This window comes from Eucyclogobius newberryi, unplaced genomic scaffold, assembly GCF_026437365.1.
Source record: "Eucyclogobius newberryi isolate DKJ021-1_F unplaced genomic scaffold, fEucNew1.0.hap1 SCAF_1, whole genome shotgun sequence".
Lineage (NCBI taxonomy): Eukaryota > Metazoa > Chordata > Actinopteri > Gobiiformes > Gobiidae > Eucyclogobius > Eucyclogobius newberryi.
Window position 1 is genome coordinate 8,523,858 of NW_027315723.1, and position 21,167 is coordinate 8,545,024.

Here is a 21,167-nt window from a genome sequence, read left to right on the forward strand (position 1 = left end):
AGATTATGTTGGAATTCTTCATTGCACATTTGGACCGTGTCTTTGGATCCTATGTTTTGGTGTTTTGATCATCTTCTTTTTCATTTTCTTGTATTTTTGTGCTGCTATTTGAAAAAAGACAAAATATATATTTTACATATAGACTGCTATTTCTGATGTTTCCCGTTTTTTCCACAGAACCAGTTTTTTTCCCCCAAATTGGCCTATTCCAAAAAATAATTTAACCCCATCATTTGACAACTGAAATGACACGTAACAAGCGCACTGACAAATAAATACAAAAACATTGACTATGAGCACAGTGATGCTTGAATTTGCTTTTCCCCTGCTTCATATGTCACACATTACTGTGGCCTTTAAATGAGGGGCAATGGAGCGACGGTTTTCTCAGACCGTTTTGGGAATCCTGTCCGGGATAGATTAACTCGCCAATGGAGTGTGACGCAGTTGGGACAGAAATTCTGGCTTGAAGATTAACCAAACTTCAAGTAAAGAGGGGAAAGAGTCCATGTAGTTAAAATAACATCATCTTCCTGTCGGACACCTACAAAATGAATATCTGCTTAAAAAAATACACTTGAATTCAGAATATTACATGTTGATATGATTATACAACTATTTCTGTTACGTATGTGTTTCTGGCTCAATATGGAGGAAATATATATTAGGTCGGGACATTTAAAATATTTTAAAAGCAAATTTTTTGTGTTTTTAGAGATAAAAATATATATTGAAACTAGAAAACCTCTGAATAAAGTCTTGTTGAAACTACCGGTACTACAACTAAATCATGATTTTATTCTGAATTCATTACATTTTTTAAAAGAAGATATTTCTATTTTTGCAGTGAAACGGTCTCTATTTCCAAATGCAATACAGAATCCACTTATTTGGCCACTTAAGAAGGGTCCAATGGCACAAAAGCTTTGGAAACGCCAAGACTTAACAGTAGTCTCTTATTGAAACGGCAGTATTTTCGGTCAGCTCCCGTTGGTTATAATTACTGAGGTGGCTTTGTGTGCTTGCATCTGCTCCGCCTGCATCCGTACATGGGTGGCCACATCGTACGGCACCCCCCCGCACGCCAACCCGGAGTAACTCCTGAGGTTCTCCGGGTCGTAGAAGTGCTCCAGCGAATACCCCGTCAGAGCGTACGCCGCCTGCCTGTCCATGAGCTGCCTCTCCTGGGCCGGATACAACAGCGGGCTGCCCTGCGCCGGCGCTGCCGATTGCGGGGAGAGCTCCGTGTTGTGGATGCAGTCTTTGGTGGCGAGGGGCAGTCCTGACCTGGGCATCCCGTCCGAGCTGGGGCTGCTAATGCGGGAGAGGGAGACCGGGCTGGACGTGCTCTCGTCGGGATCGGGGAGTTTGAGGCGCTCCTGGAGGTGGTGGAGTCTATCGGTGGAGAGGTCCATGTTTGGCGCGCCCGGGCCTCGGCACACCACGCTGGGCATGTTGAGCGGCCCGTGGTGAGTCAGGCTGGAGGTGCTGTAGCAGGGGCTGTGGGACTTGGTGGTGATTCCAGGCACGTCCACAAGAGGCGCCTTGTGGTGGTGTTGTTGGAGGCGCGTTTCCTCTTCTTTGATCATTTGCTGCGTGGCGCGGATCAGCGTCTCCATCTTGCTGGGCTCGCGGGGGCTGGTCCTAAATTGGTCGCCGTGGTAACGTTCACCTGAGTCGCTGGTGGACCCGCCCCCTTCAGGTGAGCTCACAACGCTGTCCTCATCCCAGTGACTGCGGCCTGTTAGGAAACATCCAAATATTAATGTAATACAGCATTATTCACCGGTATATGTTTTTGTGGGAAACCTTGCAGAAGGAATGTGTTTAAAAATACCTTGACACTGGCATTCAACCTTAAAATAAAATGTCTTGACAAAATATACAAAATAATACATATAGGGGATTTTGGATATCTTATTTAGTAACTGAGTAAACCAGAACTTAGTGAAAATTGTAGTAAAAATTCTAATTTAGCTTTATGTTTTTTGTTTTGTTATAAATCAAATTAATCAGGCTTAGAATTAGATACACACAAATCTGTTAAACTTTAGTTAAATACAACATTAATATAATAAAATCAAACATCTTTCAATCTTTCACAATGTTGAAATGTGTTTGTGTTAAGAGAGCAAACTTACTTATAGTGTCTCACCTAAGCCATACAATGTAAATGATCAAGGCTAAAACATTTTAAAAAGTAGTTAACAATGCCTGAGAAAATGCATTATTAATTGTGAGCATGAATGTAGTGAATCTGTGCAACCGTTTGAACTGAGCGGCTCACACATGCACATTCGGAGCTGTCAAATGATATCTATAGTCTTCCATTATGTCATTGTTACAGCGTCCCTGAATCTGCTGCTTTCACAACTCATTTTATTTATCTTATTACGATCTTTTGACGCCTCCACAAAGAACCAGAGCTTTGCCTAACATTCAGCCGACACATGTGGACTGTTAGCCGGAGCAGCGCCGTGGGGGACGCTTCACTGTTTTAGGATGTGAAAAGTGAAATAACTTTGCTTTCAATCGGAGGCAATTTTTGGAACAGATGGCAACAATCAGCGCACTGGCACGGGATGGCGTAAACAACTTAGCATGCTAGCATAATAACATTTGGGAAAGAGCTTCCAGGAGAAGCTTCAGGGGGAGTTTCTTTTCTGTTTGGTTTATGCCTAAAGCAGCAATATTTTTAACAATATAATAACTACCCTTTTAATAATGTTGATAAAATATGTAAAAATACTTAATTAATTATGATTTTGGCTTACTAACTAGTTAATTCATACCCTAACACCTTAAATAAGTAGCTATATTAAGCCGGAATGATTCTTGAAGACACTTTTTGTTCATTATTAATTAGGGCTTTGTTCATGCTTTATTAAGGCTAATCAAGGTGTAGTTATTATTATTATTATTATTATTTTAGATTTTCTGGCCCGAAGGCGTTATTAGACAGGACAGTTGTAGCTTGAAATGGGGGGGAGAGAGGGTTTAGACATTCCTCAAATGATCAAGGGAAATAAACCGGCGATGCTGCGGTGGTAACAACCACACATGTGCAACGTCTTAAACCCCTACACCACTGCCGAGCACAAGGTGTAGTTTTTATAAAGCAGTTGCTATACATCCAAACAGAACTTTATCATAGTTTATCAGGGTTTGGCTCCACAGATTTGCCATCTTAACTTTAATTTATCTTAAATTAGAATGAGCTGCTAGCCCCGCCCACTTAATCCCTTCTCTCACTCTGATGTTGAACCATAACAGAGAGAGGTAACTGCCTGGGATGTTGTTTTTTACATGGTTCTTACCTTGCAACATGTCTGGTTGGGTAAAATAATCTGTCATTGCTTCCTTATTGTTTTAATACAACCAAATGCCTGTTAAAGCCCAGTAATTACAGTATAATAGAACCAGATCACCTGTAGTTTCACATTATCTAGTGTCCAATTCACCCATTACATGTCTTTAATAGAATCCAACAAGGTACAAATGGCCACTTGCATCATGTGTCGTACAACTTTCATACATTTATATTAACACAGAAGACAAAGTGGCTAAATTGTTTTGTTCAAAGTCACATCTGCTGCAGTCAATCTCTGAAACAGGGATTGGATTCCAGCCATCCACAAAGTGAGCAAGGGCCTCAACGTGCTGCAGCGACTCCATTAATTAAATGTATTAAGTGTGTTTTTGTTTTTTCACTTTTGTTTGTTCCGTTTATCAGACAAAAGAGGTTGTTTTTACCAAAAACGACTGGTAAAAACAACTTATTTTGTCTTCCACATGTACAAACTAATGCTGCAGCTGCATTATACTGATCAATAACTATAGTTGGATCTTTTGTTGACTATATTCAAAAAGTATATTAGTCTACTATACAAATATTTAATGTATTTTTATGTTTTTTTGTTTTCTCCTATTATTTTTTTTTCATCATGACAAAGATTTGGTAAAGATTTGAACATCTTCAATAAACTTTATTGAGGTCATAAGAAATGTTTCATATGACTTCAAATCCATTAGCTAATCATATTTCTAGAAGAAAATTAATGGATTTATGAAAACATGAAAGTTGTAAGATTGTGGTTGCCGGTTCGATTCTCACCGTGTATGGCTCCATGGTACGACGTAATTTCGTATCCCTCGCTGTTCTCCGAGGCTTTGGGCAGAGACAGCACAGATCGGGTCGCGTCCCACCACATCTCGCGGCCTGATTGGGGGGTTCCCAGGAAGTACCGCCCACTGTGGCACTTAACTCGCTCACAGGCGGAGGGGTGGGCGTGGCTTATCTCCTCCTCCGACGACAGGCCCAGCCCATAGCACAAGGGGGCAGAGTCAGGGTAGAGTCTATACGCACAGGACGAATCAGAGGCCTCGCTGGGGTCCATCAGCTGAGGGGAGGCGGAGTCTGTCTGCGGGCTGCCTCCCCATTGGCTGTCCTGGTCTGACTCGGCGCGCTCAGGGTTAAATGCTGAAAATTGCTGGAAAATAAAACCAAAAACGTTTAAACACTTACCGGAGTGGTCTTAAATGAACTTCAAAGGACGATTGTGGAGGTTTTTTAAGTTGTGTCAACAAACATTCAAATATTCAGGATATTATTATATTATTCAAGATTTAAATAATAAAGAATGAAAACTTGAAATATACTTTTCGTAACTTTGATGATTTTTGTTATTATCATTATCAATTATAAGTAAAAAACTTCAAGTGGGATTTTGTTTCAGCACAAAATAATGATGATTAAAAATGGCAATTAAGTTCCTCCATATTGTAATGTTTACTATAGAAAATGTGTTAAAAACCAGCAGGACTAGCTTATAACAAATGAAAAACAGTGTGTGATACATTAGTGATATGTGGTAAATACATGCATCTACACCACTCAACACATCTGAAAGTAATGTATTTATATGAAATAAAGTCATTTACCTGTGGGTACGGGGAGACGCGGGCCTTGGACTTGCCCTGGTTCAGTCTGGGTTTGGAACTCTTGCGGTCTTCACTGTGAGGGTCCGAGGCGTAGGGGAAGGCCGGTTTAGTGGGACTCATCTGGTCCAGAGACAGCTGCATGCCCTTGTATTCTGTCTCCCTGCAAATTATAGACCACATAGAAAAATAAAGTTAGCATCTTAATCGAGTAAATGATGTTTAATGGAATGCGTTTCAGAGCCAAAGGGAACTGGTAAACAGGGTTGATGAAGGTCGGCACTAGTTCATATGCGGAATCTGGACAGAAGTTATTGAATCCAACATGGCGGCTCATGCAGTTACTGAATCCAACATGGCGGCTCATGAAGTTACTGAATCCAACATGGCGGCTCATGAAGTTACTGAATCTAACATGGCGGCTCATGCAGTTACTGAATCCAACATGGCGGCTCATGAAGTTCCTGAATCCAACATGGCGGCTCATGAAGTTACTGAATCTAACATGGCGGCTCATGAAGTTACTGAATCCAACATGGCGGCTCATGAAGTTATTGAATCCAACATGGCGGCTCATGAAGTTACTGAATCTAACATAGCGGCTCATGAAGTTACTGAATCCAACATGGCGGCTCATGAAGTTACTGAATCCAACATGGCGGCTCATGAAGTTACTGAATCTAACATGGCGGCTCATGAAGTTACTGAATCCAACATGGCGGCTCATGAAGTTATTGAATCCAACATGGCGGCTCATGAAGTTACTGAATCTAACATGGCGGCTCATGAAGTTGCTGAATCCAACATGGCGGCTCATGAAGTTACTGAATCCAACATGGCGGCTCATGAAGTTACTGAATCTAACATGGCGGCTCATGAAGTTACTGAATCCAACATGGCGGCTCATGAAGTTACTGAATCCAACATGGCGGCTCATGAAGTTATTGAATCCAACATGGCGGCTCATGAAGTTACTGAATCTAACATGGCGGCTCATGAAGTTACTGAATCCAACATGGCGGCTCATGAAGTTACTGAATCCAACATGGCGGCTCATGAAGTTACTGAATCCAACATGGCAGCAACAGAGACCGGTCCCGCTGATACACAGCCAGCTCAGGCAATGATGTAATCATTTTCTCTCTCGGGTCCAAATCCGAAGTGTACGAGGCATTTGATGTTTACAACCCTAACCCTGACCCTAACCCTGACCCTAACCCTAACCCTAACCCTAACCCTTAATCATACAATCTGACAGTGTCTGAAGCGTTTCGAGGGCCGCCATATTGAATCCTGTAACTTCTTGGACCCTTTGCATTCATATTTCAGGGTAATTTGGTGGGTGAGAAAGATATATTTTAGCTGTACGCTTACGGAGAGATGTTTTGTACATGAATATCAACAAAATACTACCAAAGGGATTTTTAAGAAGTAAATGTGGTCTTATGTTCAAATAAGTTGATTCTGAAGGGTACTGAATATTTATTCTAGTTTTGCACCACATTATCTGTTAAAAAGCATAATATTAAAATTAATCTCAAATGCAATCATTCCGCGACCCTGAAAGGGAACAAGCAGTAGAAAATGGATGGATGGATGACAATCATTAATACTTTTTAACCCCTTCCCCCACCCTCACTTTGATTCACACTATTCAATTTGTTACCTGTCCTGTAATTTTTACATGAACAACCAATATGGCTGCTCTTTTGGCATTTGCTCTTTCTGTTCTCACCCTGAACCATGTCAAATGTTGTGCAAATATGTTCCTTTCCCTACCTCACCACACTCACCTATATCTGTAACCGCCACTGCCTGGCATTTCCAACCTTTTCTGGCCCAGCGCTGACCCATACACAGCCTGCTCCTGGTTTAATTCAGCACTTAACACCTCCATTCTTTATGTTGGGGCCTCTAGGGAAAGCTGCTGTTTGGATAGCTGCAGTAGTGAGAGATAGATCTGTTTGCCTTGAGCTCTGCAGGTACAGGAGCAGAAGAGCCGGCCGGAGAATCTATCAATGTAATGTGTTAGCCACTGTGTAAACTATGGGATGGGCAAATGTACCAGGTCAAAGTCAGAGCACTGAACAGCCCCAAGCATGATTTATTTATGAATTATGGGTTAAAGAGTGACACATTTTTGGTCTTGAAAATAACATATTTTTTATTTTTATTTTTAGATCAGTTTCTCTTCACTATAGCCATAAATCTCCACTTTGATCTTGCTTTAGGCCAGTTGTTCAAACTGTGGTACGTGCACCACTGCTGGTAGACGAACTCATTCAGATTGTACGCGGATCGGAATAGGTGTCAATTGAATCCATATTTTTGTTAATCCTTGTTTAGAACTAGAGTAGCAAATGTATAGTCCCTTTTAAGACTTGGTTTAGTCTTATTTTAGACATAGAATGGACCTGGTTTAAATCTGGTGGTACAAAGAAGGACAAATGTTTTTTTTAAGGTGGTACTCGGTGTGAAATATTTGTAATACACTGATCTTGACAGATTTTTTTCCCTCCTTAGACCAGTACTAAACAATTTTAACATGTGTGAACCAGTGGAAAGGGTAATTGCTCAAAAAGCTTAAAAACACCAACCTTAGTTTTAAGATCATACCCATAGTCTCAATACTTTTTTGTGAACTAATAACTACATTAGAAAAACTTAGAATACAATACATAAATAAATACATTAAAGAAAGGAATAATACCATTAGAATGTATTTATTTTCAATGTAAAGCCCCAAACAACCAGACCATTTATAAACTTGAGGACGATTCATGTTTGTGTGAGAAGGTCCATGAGGCAATGCAGAGCAGAGCAAATAAATGACAAACTGTATCATATTTGTTTGAATGTTATAGATTCAGCTCAATTTGCATCATTTCCACATTTTTGGGGAAAATTGTCCCGACACTTGATTTACTGACTTCATTTACAATATGCTGTTAGTATTATTGATACCTGTGTAACTAATGTATTTGAAAATAGCTGAGGACATTGTAATTACAATAGTAGTTCAGATGACACGCTTTTATTGACAAGATATTGATCTCTCATTGGTCATGTATCAATTTTAAAATGTTCAGAATCAATACCCATAATATTTGATCATAGAATACAAGTCATTATTACTGACCGACAATAATTAAATGTAATACTAAAAAAAAAGATAAATGTGTACTTGAATGTATGTATTATATAATTTTCCATTCCAATGTGTGATTAGAATTTAACGTAGGTCAATACATTTAAAGTAAGTTCACTTAAAAAAAAATATATATATATTCCTTAGGGAATCAGAACATATTTAGATGTAAAAGGATAAAAACTTTGGGAAACTGAATAAATAGTAAACAAATATTATCGAGTATTATCTAAAAACTACATGAACAAATGTGTTCATAACAAATTCTAGTACATTTCTCAAACTATAAGACTTCATCTACCAAAAAATATATCTTATTTTATTGTTATTGTTATTTTGTTCTATTAATTTTTGTTACTACATTCTTCCAGTAAAACTAAACGTGCAGTCTTTGAAGAGACTACATTTCAAGCCTGACCTGTTATTTTTTGGTGTTTTTTCATGACACCCTCACTCTGTGTTATGGACCTAATCGCGCCGTTTGAAATGCACAGCCATCTTAATGCAGTGTCCGTGTTTTCCTCTTAAGTGCATTGGAAGCCGATCGATTGCCTTCTCCTCGGCCTCCTGGATGAATGCGCCGTCACACCCGCACCCACGGACCCCGGCCCTCGGATCAAGCTCGGACTAAGCGGCAAATCCAGGCGGCACCAGATAGCTTATCGATCCCTGGTTCGATTCTTCGCCTTGCATTGGGGCCGCTTGTTTGTCTAAGACTGTCTCCAAAGGACTAAGTGTGCTTTGAGCTCTCATAACATGTGCCTATCTGAGCCGGAGCACACACACTCGTGGGTTTGTGAAGAGGAGGGAGGAAATGAAGAGAAAAGGAATGCTTGTGAGGAAAGGAATCAAGGAAGGATCAGAGGATAGTGTAATAGGACTTGGCTTAATCTAGTCAAATTCAGGCCGGAGCTTTGGCAAACACTGCGGGAAAGCTTGGGACTACAATGTGATCGTAATGGTAAAGATATGGGCTTTGATTTTGAGTCACTTCAAAGAGTTGCACAAAGAAGTTAAAATGCTATGCCAAAATATATACATATTATTCTAGAAATTGGTTATTTCATAATGTATTATATTATATTATTATTATTATTATTATTATTATTATTATTATTATTATTATTATTATTATTATTATTATTCATGTATTTATTGGATTTAAAGGATATGGTTTGGCCTGACTGGAAAAGGTTCACTAAGTACATTTTCTGGTAAAAAAAAAATACAATATAAAATAAAACGTTGCTGCTTGATATCGTTGGCAATGGCATTAAACATTTTGGCATTAAACATAAGTCTATACTGCATTTTTTTTTCATTCTGGGTATTCTCAAGAATACTTTAAAAAGCCTGTATTCATTCAGATCTGACCAGGGCCTCATCTGCCATGGAGATAGCTAATGACAAGACAAGACTTAACTAAGTAGATAAGTTGCACAGTGCACCTTTAAAGGCACCAGAAAGTCACATACTGTTATTTAATCATTGTTTAATTGTTTTTCCTCTCCAGAGCTGAAAAAGCTTGGTCCCAGTACACCACAAGTGCTCTTCTCTGTTTTAAAAATTCATACTGAACATTAAAGATGTTCTGTGAACACTAAAGATCTAATAAATATCTATGTACAAACCAACATTGTTTTAGCTTCATACGAATAAGCAGCTGTTGACCAGAACAGTGGACTCACGTGAGGACGTAGTTGACGCTGACGATGCAGTGCGGCCTGGACGAGCGGCTGTTGTGGACGATGGTGGCGTAGCTCTGGACCCAGACCCAGCCCCCGTGTTTGGCCAGGAAGCGGTAGTACTTAGTGGTCACCTGGCCCTTCACCAGGACTGAGATCGAGGGGACACAAGAGAGGAAGGAGGTTATGCTTCATTGGATCATTTCATTTCAGTGTATTTGGTGACAGGTCGCATTGGTCCAACGCACAGTATGTATTTAAAAGTGTGCTACTTTTCTGGTTTAGGGGCTCACCATCTGCTTATCCTCTTGGTTTATCATGTTTGCTTATCTTCATGAGTTTAATGTCATAATGTAAAACACTTAAGGCAAGGCCATAAAGTCTAAAAATAAAAGAAGGAATAATACCAGTTGAGTAGTAGACCCGTTTTTGACCACATTAGAGAAGGTGTATTTGGACAGTTTTATTTTTTAAAAGTACATTTTTCCAGGTTTAACATGGGTAATATTCAGAGTTTTTTTTTTTACAATTTAACTTTGCAGATACTTACTTTAGAAGCATGCATGTTTTTTCTGTAAATTAGCATTTTGACCACATCTGTGGTATGCTTGATGTGCAATCAGAATGTCTTGGCTTTGAGCCAGGCTGGTGCAGTAATAGTAGTATTTGTTTTTGTCAGACGTGTTTAAAATAGCGGCGCACAAAGCCTGGTACTGACATTAAACGACCATTCCAGTTCATTTTAATAAGACTGCTAAATAAATACATGTGACGTCAGTTGCCTGCGCAGACAATGGTTGTTGTTTATATATTGTTACAATATTCAAAATCTAACTTCCAGCTCTATTTTTTTTTTAGTTTTTAAAGTGGCCCTCTATATTTCTGGTGTGATTTGTCAAGCATGTCAGAGTTAAGAAATGTTTATTATGTGGTTGTTAGCATTTATGCTGATGAGGCTTTGGTGTTATTCACATGTGGTTGAGTGTTTTTCACTGTCTCTAAAATAGCTCTGGTTTTACATACTTATGTTTGGAGGCTAACGCTAACCACTGAAAATGCATGAGACCTGTGTGGAACAGTATTTAGAATGCAGGCGTTCTGAACACTGCAGTTCTTGGTTTCCTTTACTTTTTATTGTTATTCTGATTTAGTGTTGTCAAATGAAGCCCAAGATACAAATCAATACTAAAACCAGTATCAATACTGCATGCTAATTATGAAGTATACTCCTAAATAGGACAAATGTTGTTGGAAATCAAAATTCTATGTGGGTTACGATACACAGGGAAAAATCATTGAAGTCACAGCGTAATAGATAGAAGCCTAAATGTGGAAGATTATTTTTCTTACTACTTCTTATAGTGCATTTTAGTACTTTTTTCTTTTGTAAATCGCAGTAGTCACGTTTAGCCTCAATGGTCACTTGTCATTTCCCCAGATATGGGGAAAACACATCATGTCATATGTATTTGTTTGTTTGATTTGATGTGTGCTTTGTAGAAGGTCAGTGTACTTTTGAGCGCAGGCGGATTAAACTCGGGGTTGGACTCACGCAGGTGATGGGCACAGCGCAGGTGGAAGATGTCACAGCTGTGGACGTGGTGATACAAAGTCTTCTCAATCAGGTCCTGAGGCTCGTATCCCGTCAGCTCCGCCACTCTGAAGACAACCACACCTTTATTTCTCCCATATAGACTTTTCACCAGGGCAAAACATACAAAAATCAAATATTAAGAGTTTAAAGGAACGGGAGACTTTAGTTACCATATAACTTATATAACAAGACTAGGCATGGACAGTATATCAATGTTAATATCAGCATCAATAATATCTGTGAATGTTTTTGTACTGGTCCTATATTGAAAGGTTATATTCTGCGTTGCTCCAGTCACTGTATGTGTGCCTCCCAGTTTGTCCTCAGTGCATCAGATAAACTAGAGTTATAATGGAAGCAGTTCCTGTACGTACACAACTGTCATACACGTTTGTTGGGCCTTGATATACATATTCTTGATACAGATAATGTTTAATATTGGTTACTGGCCACAATAGATTCTGATATTGGATACAATATCAGATCGTGGCAGGAACAATCCACATCGAACCATCCCAATTGGAGATATGGACTGTGATCAGAAAGTATGCAAAATAGAGGTTTGTGATAATGTTACATACACGGATATGCATCTTTTTCTCCCTGTAGAATTGACATTTATTTTGAATTTGAAGTAACTGAACTGCCAATATTATTATTAAATGTTAGAGGCCCTGGAAAAGAAAACTTGACAAATTTTGCCCCGATCAATCATCTTGATCACACCATTCACCTCCCAAAATCATATTTATTGACTGTTATTTGGAGTTTAACCTCACTGTAGATTGATTCCTTTCATGCTTTAACTGTTACTATCACTTGCTGCAGGTGAATAGGAAAACATCTTTAAAATGTCTGTGTAGTCCCAATGCACCAAGGAAGGTTCCAAAGCAAAAGAAAATATAATTCTGTCAACTGAACAAAGGTTTTTAAGACGTTTCGCCACTGGTTTCTTCAGTTCTGATAAAGAACTGGTGAGTCACTGCCCTGTAGTGCATCCGTCTGAAGGGAGGAGCTACGACAGTCATACTTAACTTACACGATTATGCTAAATTAAAATGTATGCTTAATTGTTTACTTGAATCACTCCTACAGCATTTATAACAGTCATATGACCTGACAGCATATCAAATATTATGACAATTCTAATGGAAAAAATATGTATAGCACTTAGTAGCACCATAGAAGGCATTAGAAGCATTACAACTACAATCAAATCAGCTGAAAATAATGCTAAACAATTGCACTTACTTTTAAATTTTCAAATTTTCTAATGCTTATGTATGTAGGTGTTTGTAGGTAGGTGCAACTTTAGGAGCTGATCTTCAAGAAAATGTGCCTTAATTACAGAGATATGAATCCTAAGGTCACACCCTCTGCATTTTGGGTCGTCAGAGCTCATCGATCATGACTCCAATCACCCACGATCACAGTCATAAACCAGCGCGGTATTGTGTCTGCCTGGATACTATGTCAGGAACAACACTTGCAGTAGTGGCTGTAGTTTGCTAAACTCACTAAATGATTCTCAGCCCCTCCATCTGTTCTGGTTTAAAGTCCACTCAGCAAACAACAACAGCTCGAGCGGGTCAAAACTCAAAGTCTGAACATTCATCCTCTTTCCACTGGAAGCTACCGCCCTGGAGCGGAGAGAAAAGGGGAACACTGTTCACTCATTTACACGGCACGTTGCTCAATTTGACCAGACTCATTCAGATCCATTCAGTTTCAGAAGCCTTCATTGCACAGCTAAGCAGCTTCATGACCAGCAGCTCTTGTGTCCAGCATTAAACTGTGTAAACATGCTCCTCAGGTGGAGAAGTGGGCATTTTAATCCAGATCCAGATTCTGTCTAACGGTAAATATCAGCTTTTTACTGCAAAGCCGATATTCTGTCGGTAAAATCGTGTAGTTTGCAGCAGAGTTCAGACTTTGAGGAGAGACGTTTGACTGATTTTACTGCCATTTCCAACATTCCCAGCAAAGCAACATGAAGAAAAAGAAGCCCAACACTCCACTTACTTCACGTTTCCAAGGCAATAATAATGCCGACTAAACAAGCTTTAAAACAGGATGCCTTACCGGGAGTCGAGAAAGATGAGCTTCATGTCCAGGCTGGCTCTGAACATGAACATGTTGCTGTGGAGCTTGATCTCGGTGACCGCAGAGGGGGGCAGGGAGTGACCCACGGCCACCAGCCCCACGTTCTGGAAGCAGCCCTCGAACGGAGACATGTCCAGACTGTACTGTCGGATCTTCAGGTATCCGCTGCAGTGGATCACCTACAGCCAAGCACAGAAGACAAGCTTGTGTTTACGACGTTTAGAATGTTTGCATTCCGATGTGGGATGTGCCTGCTGGACACTGGGCAATTCACTTTTGAAAGAAACATCCGAACTTATTTGATCACTTTTGGTTAAAAATTGGTTTCACTTTGGGATTTTCTAACAGTTTATGGACTTTGATGTTATTTTCAATGTTAAAATTCCACTTGAGTTTAAAACGATATCTTAAAAAAGCTATATACATAAAACTCATGGCATGGAAACAATAGATGGGATGCCCAAGAGAATAAATGAGAATAAAATGCAAAGTTGGTCAGTAAGATTTTTCTTCACATTATTTAATCATTCCAGTGAAGTAATAAAATTGCTTTAAAACGTCAGATTTGAATGACAGCCAAAGGAGCCTATCACCAACAAGGAAATATAAAGGTTTAACATTTGCAGATTTTGTTCCAGTAGTGAATCCTGCTGAAATAATTCAATGCAAGAACATGAACAAAACACACCAACTATGTGGAAAATGGATCAGAGGATGATTTGGGGTTTAATTGTGTTTGTAAAATGATTTATTTAACTGTTGTGGCTCCGGTCACCTTAAAACTAAAAGATTAAAAGAGTATCGCATTTCATTCTCAGGAGCTCAACAGACCGGCCCACTGCCAAGTCCAGAGTTTGAAGGCATGACGGAGGCATTCAGGGGCCCACCGCAAAATAAGATAAGATAAGACATTATTTGTCCACACAATAGGGAAATTTTGGTGTTGCAACGCAAGTAGGTACAGAAGTAAAAGAACAGATATATTGAAAGCTTAAAAAAAAACTAAAAAGATACATTAATGTGGTAACTATGTCCATAAAGCACATTTTTTTCTGTCCAAAACACACATATAAACTCACTTAGCAGTTTATAAAGATTTTAAATGTAATTTAATCATAAAGCCCTAGTGTCATTGTATTTCCGCTGATCAGCCCCTCAAGCTTGTGCCCAAAATGTATGCAAAATGAATTAGTTCATTATCGGGGACAATACTTATTACTTGACTAACATTCATTTCAAGTAACTGTACTTTTAAGAATGTAATTGTAATTGAAACAATAACATTAGAGCCTTTGTAAATATTAAATTCATTAAAAAAATAACATAACTTTTAATAAACCAAACAGCATCAAACTGTCAGTTTTCAAGTCCTCTCGTTGTACCAAGTTCAGTGTGAAAAATACTACGTCATCATATCACCACTGAGTTAACGCCACCGAGGCAAGTTACAGGTCAGCTCTGTGGACAGGTGACCTCAATCACAGTGACAATGACTGTGTCACTGTGATTGAGATGAGAATGACTGTTCTCAAGACATTTTGGAGCAATAACTTTAAGGCCACACTGTGGAATGTTTTAAACACAGCTTTAAATCATTAAGCAGAAAGTGTGCACAAGATCTAAGTTCCAATTAAATATGATTATTTACTTCAAAATAAGGGCCCAACACCAGACCATACAAACTCAACATTATGATAAAAGGAGATAAAAATAAGGACTAAAACTAAAATTGTTATTATTGTTGCCAACCACAATCCGTTTGCATTTGCATCTTGTTTAGCTTTTCTATCTCAGGCTTAAAGCTAATCCTACTTTCACTTATCGGCAAAACATGAAGCAAAACCCGTGTGCCATTGTCACTCTTCTTTTTCAGTTTGCCTTCCATTTGTGGCGAGTCGCCCCAAAGACAGTAATGGTTTCACAAACCTTGTATCCACCGCTGGTGAGGCCTGCGTTCCTTTTGGCCAAGACGCATTTCATCCTCAGAAAGAAGGAGCGTTCCGCCTCATATTCTACAACAGACAAATTATGGTAAAAAGGAAATCATCAACTGGAGAAATGTGGTGTTGTAATATCACAGATGATTCGTATCTTCAGCTGAATTTATTGCAACAAAACCAGAAATGGAAACAGGAAATAAAAGGTATCAAGGCTGGAGAACTGGAGAGCACTTGTATCAGAATATATTATAGGTAAAGGTGCACAGTTGCAGACATTAACTCTGTCATGTGATACGCTGTAAAATAATGTCTTAATACACTGAGTTCTAAAGAAGTATCATGAAATATTTCAAAGAAAACACAGAAATATTTGCATATAGAAAATCAAGATGTTGTCCAGTATCATATATGTTGGCTATTGTTTACAGTTCGGTTGCTCGGTGACCGTTACGGAATCACCTCTGTCACATCTGCTGCTCATGTAACATTATCAACTTCTCGATATTTGTCAAACTAGGGACAACTAGGCAAACGTTTACGGGATTGTGCCTCCTTACCTGTTAAGCAGCCTAATTTTCAATACTATTTTTGAATTTCTTTGTTGGCCTATATTTTGTACTCAAAATGATGGTGCATTTGGGTTTTAATATATTTCAAAAACTTTTGAAAACATTTACAAATTTAGCAACCGGTAATAAGTTAAAAAAATAAAATAAGACTTAACTGGCAGATGTTTTCATATTAATTTACTAAGAACAAAAGTGCAGGCTTGAACCAGTGTTGCTAAGTGTTGTTTAGCCTCGATACATGAGTAACTCACCCTGGAGGAAGTGCGGGTGGTACGGCTGGTGCGGCGTGAGCACAGCTGTCATCTCGTCGTGGTCAGCTGGATGCACATACTCGTAAATACTGTTCCCGGTCAGTTCTACCTGCAGAGGAGAGCGTGGGTTAAACACGTATGTGCAACGTGGAGCATGTTAGTACAATGTAGATGTTATATTAAAAGCAAACCTGTGACAGCCCCAAATGGACCGATGCCGTTTCCGAGATGTACATGATTTTCCCATCAGGGGCCACAACAAAAATAAAACCGTCCAGAGTCTAAAACAAAGATTTATTTTAAAGTTTAAAAAAAGCTGTGCTAAAAGCGCATATGGACTGCAATAGTCTGTGCACTTCAAAATCCGGACTAAACCTGGACTGATTATAACCGACAGGACCAAACCAAGTCTCAGGACAAAACACAGGCTATGGGGCGTAAGACACTTTAACTACTAATCATTATTTAGTTTATGGCTGCACAGTTGTGTGTTTCTTGCTTGTGAATGCTGAACATCAGATTAATCCAACACAAATGACCCTGCTATAGGTGGCTATGGAGACGCACCTGTAGTAAGTGTGAGCCCAGCTCTCGGCCGATGTTATCCAAAGACCTGGATCGACTGGTGTGTCCCCAAGCTTCGCCCAAACCTTCATAAAACAAGATGTTAACGGCGTCATTAATAGGCAACGTCAATATTATCGTAAACTCTTATATTTCTGTATCTAGTTTTATGCACAGTAAATATGGCTGATATGCTTTGACTGAAATTAATTAAAATTAGAATATGAATGGTTTAATTTCTCTTTCTCTAGTTTAATTATAGGCCAGATGTTTAAAAAAAAAAAAAAGAAGAAGAAGAAAAAAAAAAAATAGAAAGAAAAGGTTTTCATGTTTTAACATTCTGCCAGTGTGTTATTAAACACAAGTTTTTAGAATCAGAATCAGAATGTGAAATATAATAATTTTACTAATGCTAATACTTCTACTACTTACAATAATAAAACATGTATCTAGTCCTTTTTTTCCTGTGTACTAAGGGCCAAAGAGGTGCGCAAAGCTTGCCCCATGCTGGATCTCACTTACGGGACGTGTCTACAACGTGCGGACCGATCCGTTACGATCACGTTACGCACGGAATGATCGACAGTCACGCATCAACCTGGAGATTTGCTCATCCAAAGTTATTTAACTGAAGGCTTCTAGATGGAGAATATTTACGAATATTTACCATTCATATTAATTATTTATCCCCTTGTCACCCTATATTATACTTTATTATTCCATGTATAATAATGATGATTATTATTAGACCTATTCTTATTGTTGTTCTTATTTTTGTTTGTGTTTTATTTATCCGTTTGTCAAAAAATACACTTTTTTTTTTAGAGTAGGCCTATATTTTCAGTTCCTGCTATAAAAATACTACTTCAGACATACAAGCGGCCATAATTAAATACCATACTTCCTTCGCGTATCATAGCATCGTTTAGTCTTGTAATACCACCATAAAACATGATACGGAGCTTTTTTTTTACCCTACGCCGCGTTCAGCGACTGTGTATCATGTTCTATCTCCCGTTCCAAATATAGTCAGCTCTGGAAACAATCATTTAAATTCCCGGGCCTGTGTTCCTGATATGAAAACCCTACGTGCGTGTGAGTGTGCGCGGCAGCTTTAGGTGATTAGGAGCCACGCGGGGCCCTGCTTTCTAATTGCCGCGCGCGCTTCCCAGTCACGCGCCACGCCAGGGAGCCGGGCTGGATCAGAAAATGGAGGCGAGAACATGGCTCTTATTGTAAATGAATAATGCATGTGATATTACGAGTGCGGTGTTGGCGCGTATTGTGGTTTGAAATGGGTTTGCGGCGGGTAAAAAGGGTTCACCGTGTTTAATCTGAAATGTCTTCTGTTAGTGGATCTGCTATTACAATACACGCGAATATAAACGCATCTAGAAGATAAATTATAGCTTCGCATTACTCAAATTACACGCGATATTCTAAGACGTTACACAAGTCAATTGGTTGCCATGTGGTTTTTTAATCTCATAATTCTGCTAGCTGACCATACATTCGTTATGCAATAATGTATTTATTTAAGAATAATATTTGTTTTAAAATAAATCAATTTAGTTAAAAAAACTTAATTTACATTGTATTTAAGTGATACATTAAAAATGTTATAAATTATTTTCTTGTTTTTATGAAATGCAAGGCAAACAACAGATTCCTCTCTCATTTCTTCCTTAAAAATAGATGACAATATTATAGGCTTTGTAAAATGATTCAGTTGGAATATGTTTGATCGTCTCAAGAGTCTTGTTTAGCATTGTTATTATATATATTATAATGAAATAAAAAACGACTTTGTAAATAGGCAATTATATAAGCGTATTATACTTATTATGCTTATTATTAGTAGTATTATTGATAATAATGATAATGATAATAATAATCATTATAATATATATATTATAATAATTCCTAAATTCAATGATCAAATCAATAAATAAATTCAATTTAATATTACTATAACATGATATGCTTTAAATTGGTAGATGCTTTATTATCCAGTGAAATTTGTTTATTTTGGATGGTTAAAATGGCGCATGATAAAAAAAAACAAGTTTAAAATGCATTGTTTGAATTTACTGTTGAATTGTTAATTTTTTGATCGTTGTTTTTCTAAAAAGAATTGCATTTTCGATTTACGCCACGGACACTTCCCCAATCCTTAACACAATAATCAATAATAAAAAAACAAACAGTGCATCCATAAGAATCACTCCTGTCACTGCGTAAAGCCCGTGCGTAAACGGCGCGTCCCGGTCTCACCCTGAGGGAACACGATGCGCATCTTCAGGTAACTGGTGGTCAGTCTGATGATGGAGGCCTTGTCCAGCTGAGAGGTGATGGCGGACGGCAGCGGCAGCATCTTGGCCAGCTCGTAAAACTCGCTGTTCTCCTTTTCACGTCTAGTCCTTGCGGCCGTTTTGGATTTCTCCTTCATCGTGGTGAATTTGTATTTATTCGTTTAGAGACTTTCACCAGCTTTTTATGATCCCGTCACCTTAAAGAGGCAGTTTCGGTGCCTCCGGCGCGCTCTGGCTGCGCGTCATTGCGTCCTCTTCAAACCAAAATGTGCACAACGTTATTCCGATATCTTGTTTGGAAACGTCCACAGAATAAAGAGAGATCCATGACCCTACAAAGAAAGCAAATGTGATTACATACATGTACATATTTGGAATGTATAGCCTAGACGCGTTTTCCATTTGATAATTCATTTGATAAGGGAGCAATACAATACAGCAATCATTGAATCTAAATATGCAACATTTGTTTTAAGGCCACAGCAGCATATGTTGTTAATGAATTACAAATAATAAATCAAACACGTAAATAAAGTCTCATAATAGATAATAGATAATTTCCTGAAAGCAACACTATTAGCCTATGGTATATAATATGACATACAACGTGAAACACAATTGCTATTTTCATTCCGACTCAGAAAACAGATGCATTCCGTGACAGCTTGACACATTTGCAGCAAGTCATCGCGTGAGAGGCTGCGCAACAAGTCACACTTTGGAAGCGTTTGGCACTTTCCACTATCACAATATTAATCCAGCCTTTTTCCCCTAAACAAAACACACAAAACCGAAAAGTACCATCAATGACACAGCGGGCACATTTCGTCTCTTTCCCCCGCTCTCAGCCCCGTTTTCTCGGCCCGTATCGACGTGGCCTCGGAGGCAGCCTGCTGGGACTGTCACCTGTCCTGATCCGGGTTCAGCAGTTGTCCCGGGGCGGACAAACTTCCACCTGGAAAACGCGTGCGTAAAAGGGAACCCGCCGTGCGCCGCATACACCTCTTCAAATTAGACCCGTGCGCGCAACGAGTGGCATCCGTGCCCAACAAGCCTCCTTTCTCCTCCACTAGCTCAACGTCCCCTCTCTGGAGCCGCGCAGGACCCGCCCCCGAGACTCGCCCCGATTGGACAAGGGGCTGAGAACACGCGCCGTGATTGGACGCGCGCGGCGGTGGGCGTCCGGGTTCGGGGGTTGCGGCGCGCGCGAGAAGAGATGAGAGGCGATCTACTTGTTGTGTTTTTGTCATTAGCGTGGAAATCGTGGATCAGGTGGAATTAAATAAAGAAATGTGATGAGGAGGCAGAAAACGCGGCGGTGAGGGACGCGCTCGCAGGTGATTAAGCGCGAAACGGACCCCGACGCGCGCGGCAGAACCGAGCGCGCGCGGGGCCCTCCACATGCGCCGCGTGAGGGGAAAGAGCAACCATTTTAACAGCTGGATTGTGATTTTCGCACGCTCCAACAATGACACAACAGCACACGAGTGAAGAGGTTCCGTTTACCCTGGCAACGTGAGCATTTTATTTTTTTTTATGAATGAATTGATGAGCGAACAAAGCCCAGGCGTCGAAGTAAAAGTTACAACTGTTAAATAATGTAAACATGATCTAGTTACTAAAGAACACATATCACTGTAGGAAAAGAATACGGATTATTGCAGCACATGCCTGCATTTATTTCAACTCTAAGTGTCTAAAACTGCATATTTCCCTCTAGCATTGTGTAAGATATTAAACATGATGCCAGCGTTTGACTTTGCATCCGTATTGGTCTATTGCATATCTGCTGGGCAAATCCACTTTTTATGCATTCGTTTAGGACTGCTAAATTATTTTGTATTTTATCAAGCATTCTTTCAGAATAGTACCAATACTGCCAATAAAAACACCAATACTGCCAATGAAAAAAATACTGCCCAATGAAAATAATTAGAATTTAATGTGACTTTCAGATAGTAGAATGGGATGATGTCATACTCTCAGATAGAGGAAAGTGTTTTCCATATTAATTACATACTGCCATGGTTGGTTTTGGAAGATACTTCGAAAATAGAAATCTG

At 39.2% G+C, this 21,167-nt stretch overlaps 1 protein-coding gene across 1 annotated transcript; it reads right to left on the reverse strand.

Moving 5' to 3' along the window:
- Positions 1 to 778: 778 nt before the first annotated feature.
- On the reverse strand, positions 779 to 20,179 carry LOC140371426 (single-minded homolog 1-like). Its single transcript, XM_072458605.1, has 12 exons — positions 19,906 to 20,179; positions 19,067 to 19,436; positions 16,796 to 16,878; positions 16,420 to 16,509; positions 16,229 to 16,337; positions 15,395 to 15,480; positions 13,448 to 13,647; positions 11,324 to 11,430; positions 9,775 to 9,922; positions 4,942 to 5,101; positions 4,115 to 4,490; positions 779 to 1,741 (listed from the first exon to the last, which is right to left on the reverse strand). Exons 2-12 carry the CDS (start codon positions 19,239 to 19,241, stop codon positions 981 to 983), a joined length of 2,295 nt encoding a protein of 764 aa, XP_072314706.1. The 5' UTR covers positions 19,242 to 19,436; positions 19,906 to 20,179; the 3' UTR covers positions 779 to 980.
- Positions 20,180 to 21,167: the final 988 nt, after the last annotated feature.

What these genes read in the sequence shown, in the direction of transcription:
- LOC140371426 (XM_072458605.1), bottom strand. Translation starts at nt 19,241, where the DNA reads ATGAAGGAGAAATCCAAAACGGCCGCAAGGACTAGACGTGAAAAGGAG. An exon ending in GCGCATCGTGTTCCCTCAGG is followed by an intron (nt 16,879 to 19,066) that starts GTGAGACCGGGA and finishes TGTTTTATGAAG; the next exon opens with GTTTGGGCGAAGCTTGGGGA. An exon ending in GTACCATGGAGCCATACACG is followed by an intron (nt 1,742 to 4,114) that starts GTGAGAATCGAA and finishes GTTTCCTAACAG; the next exon opens with GCCGCAGTCACTGGGATGAG.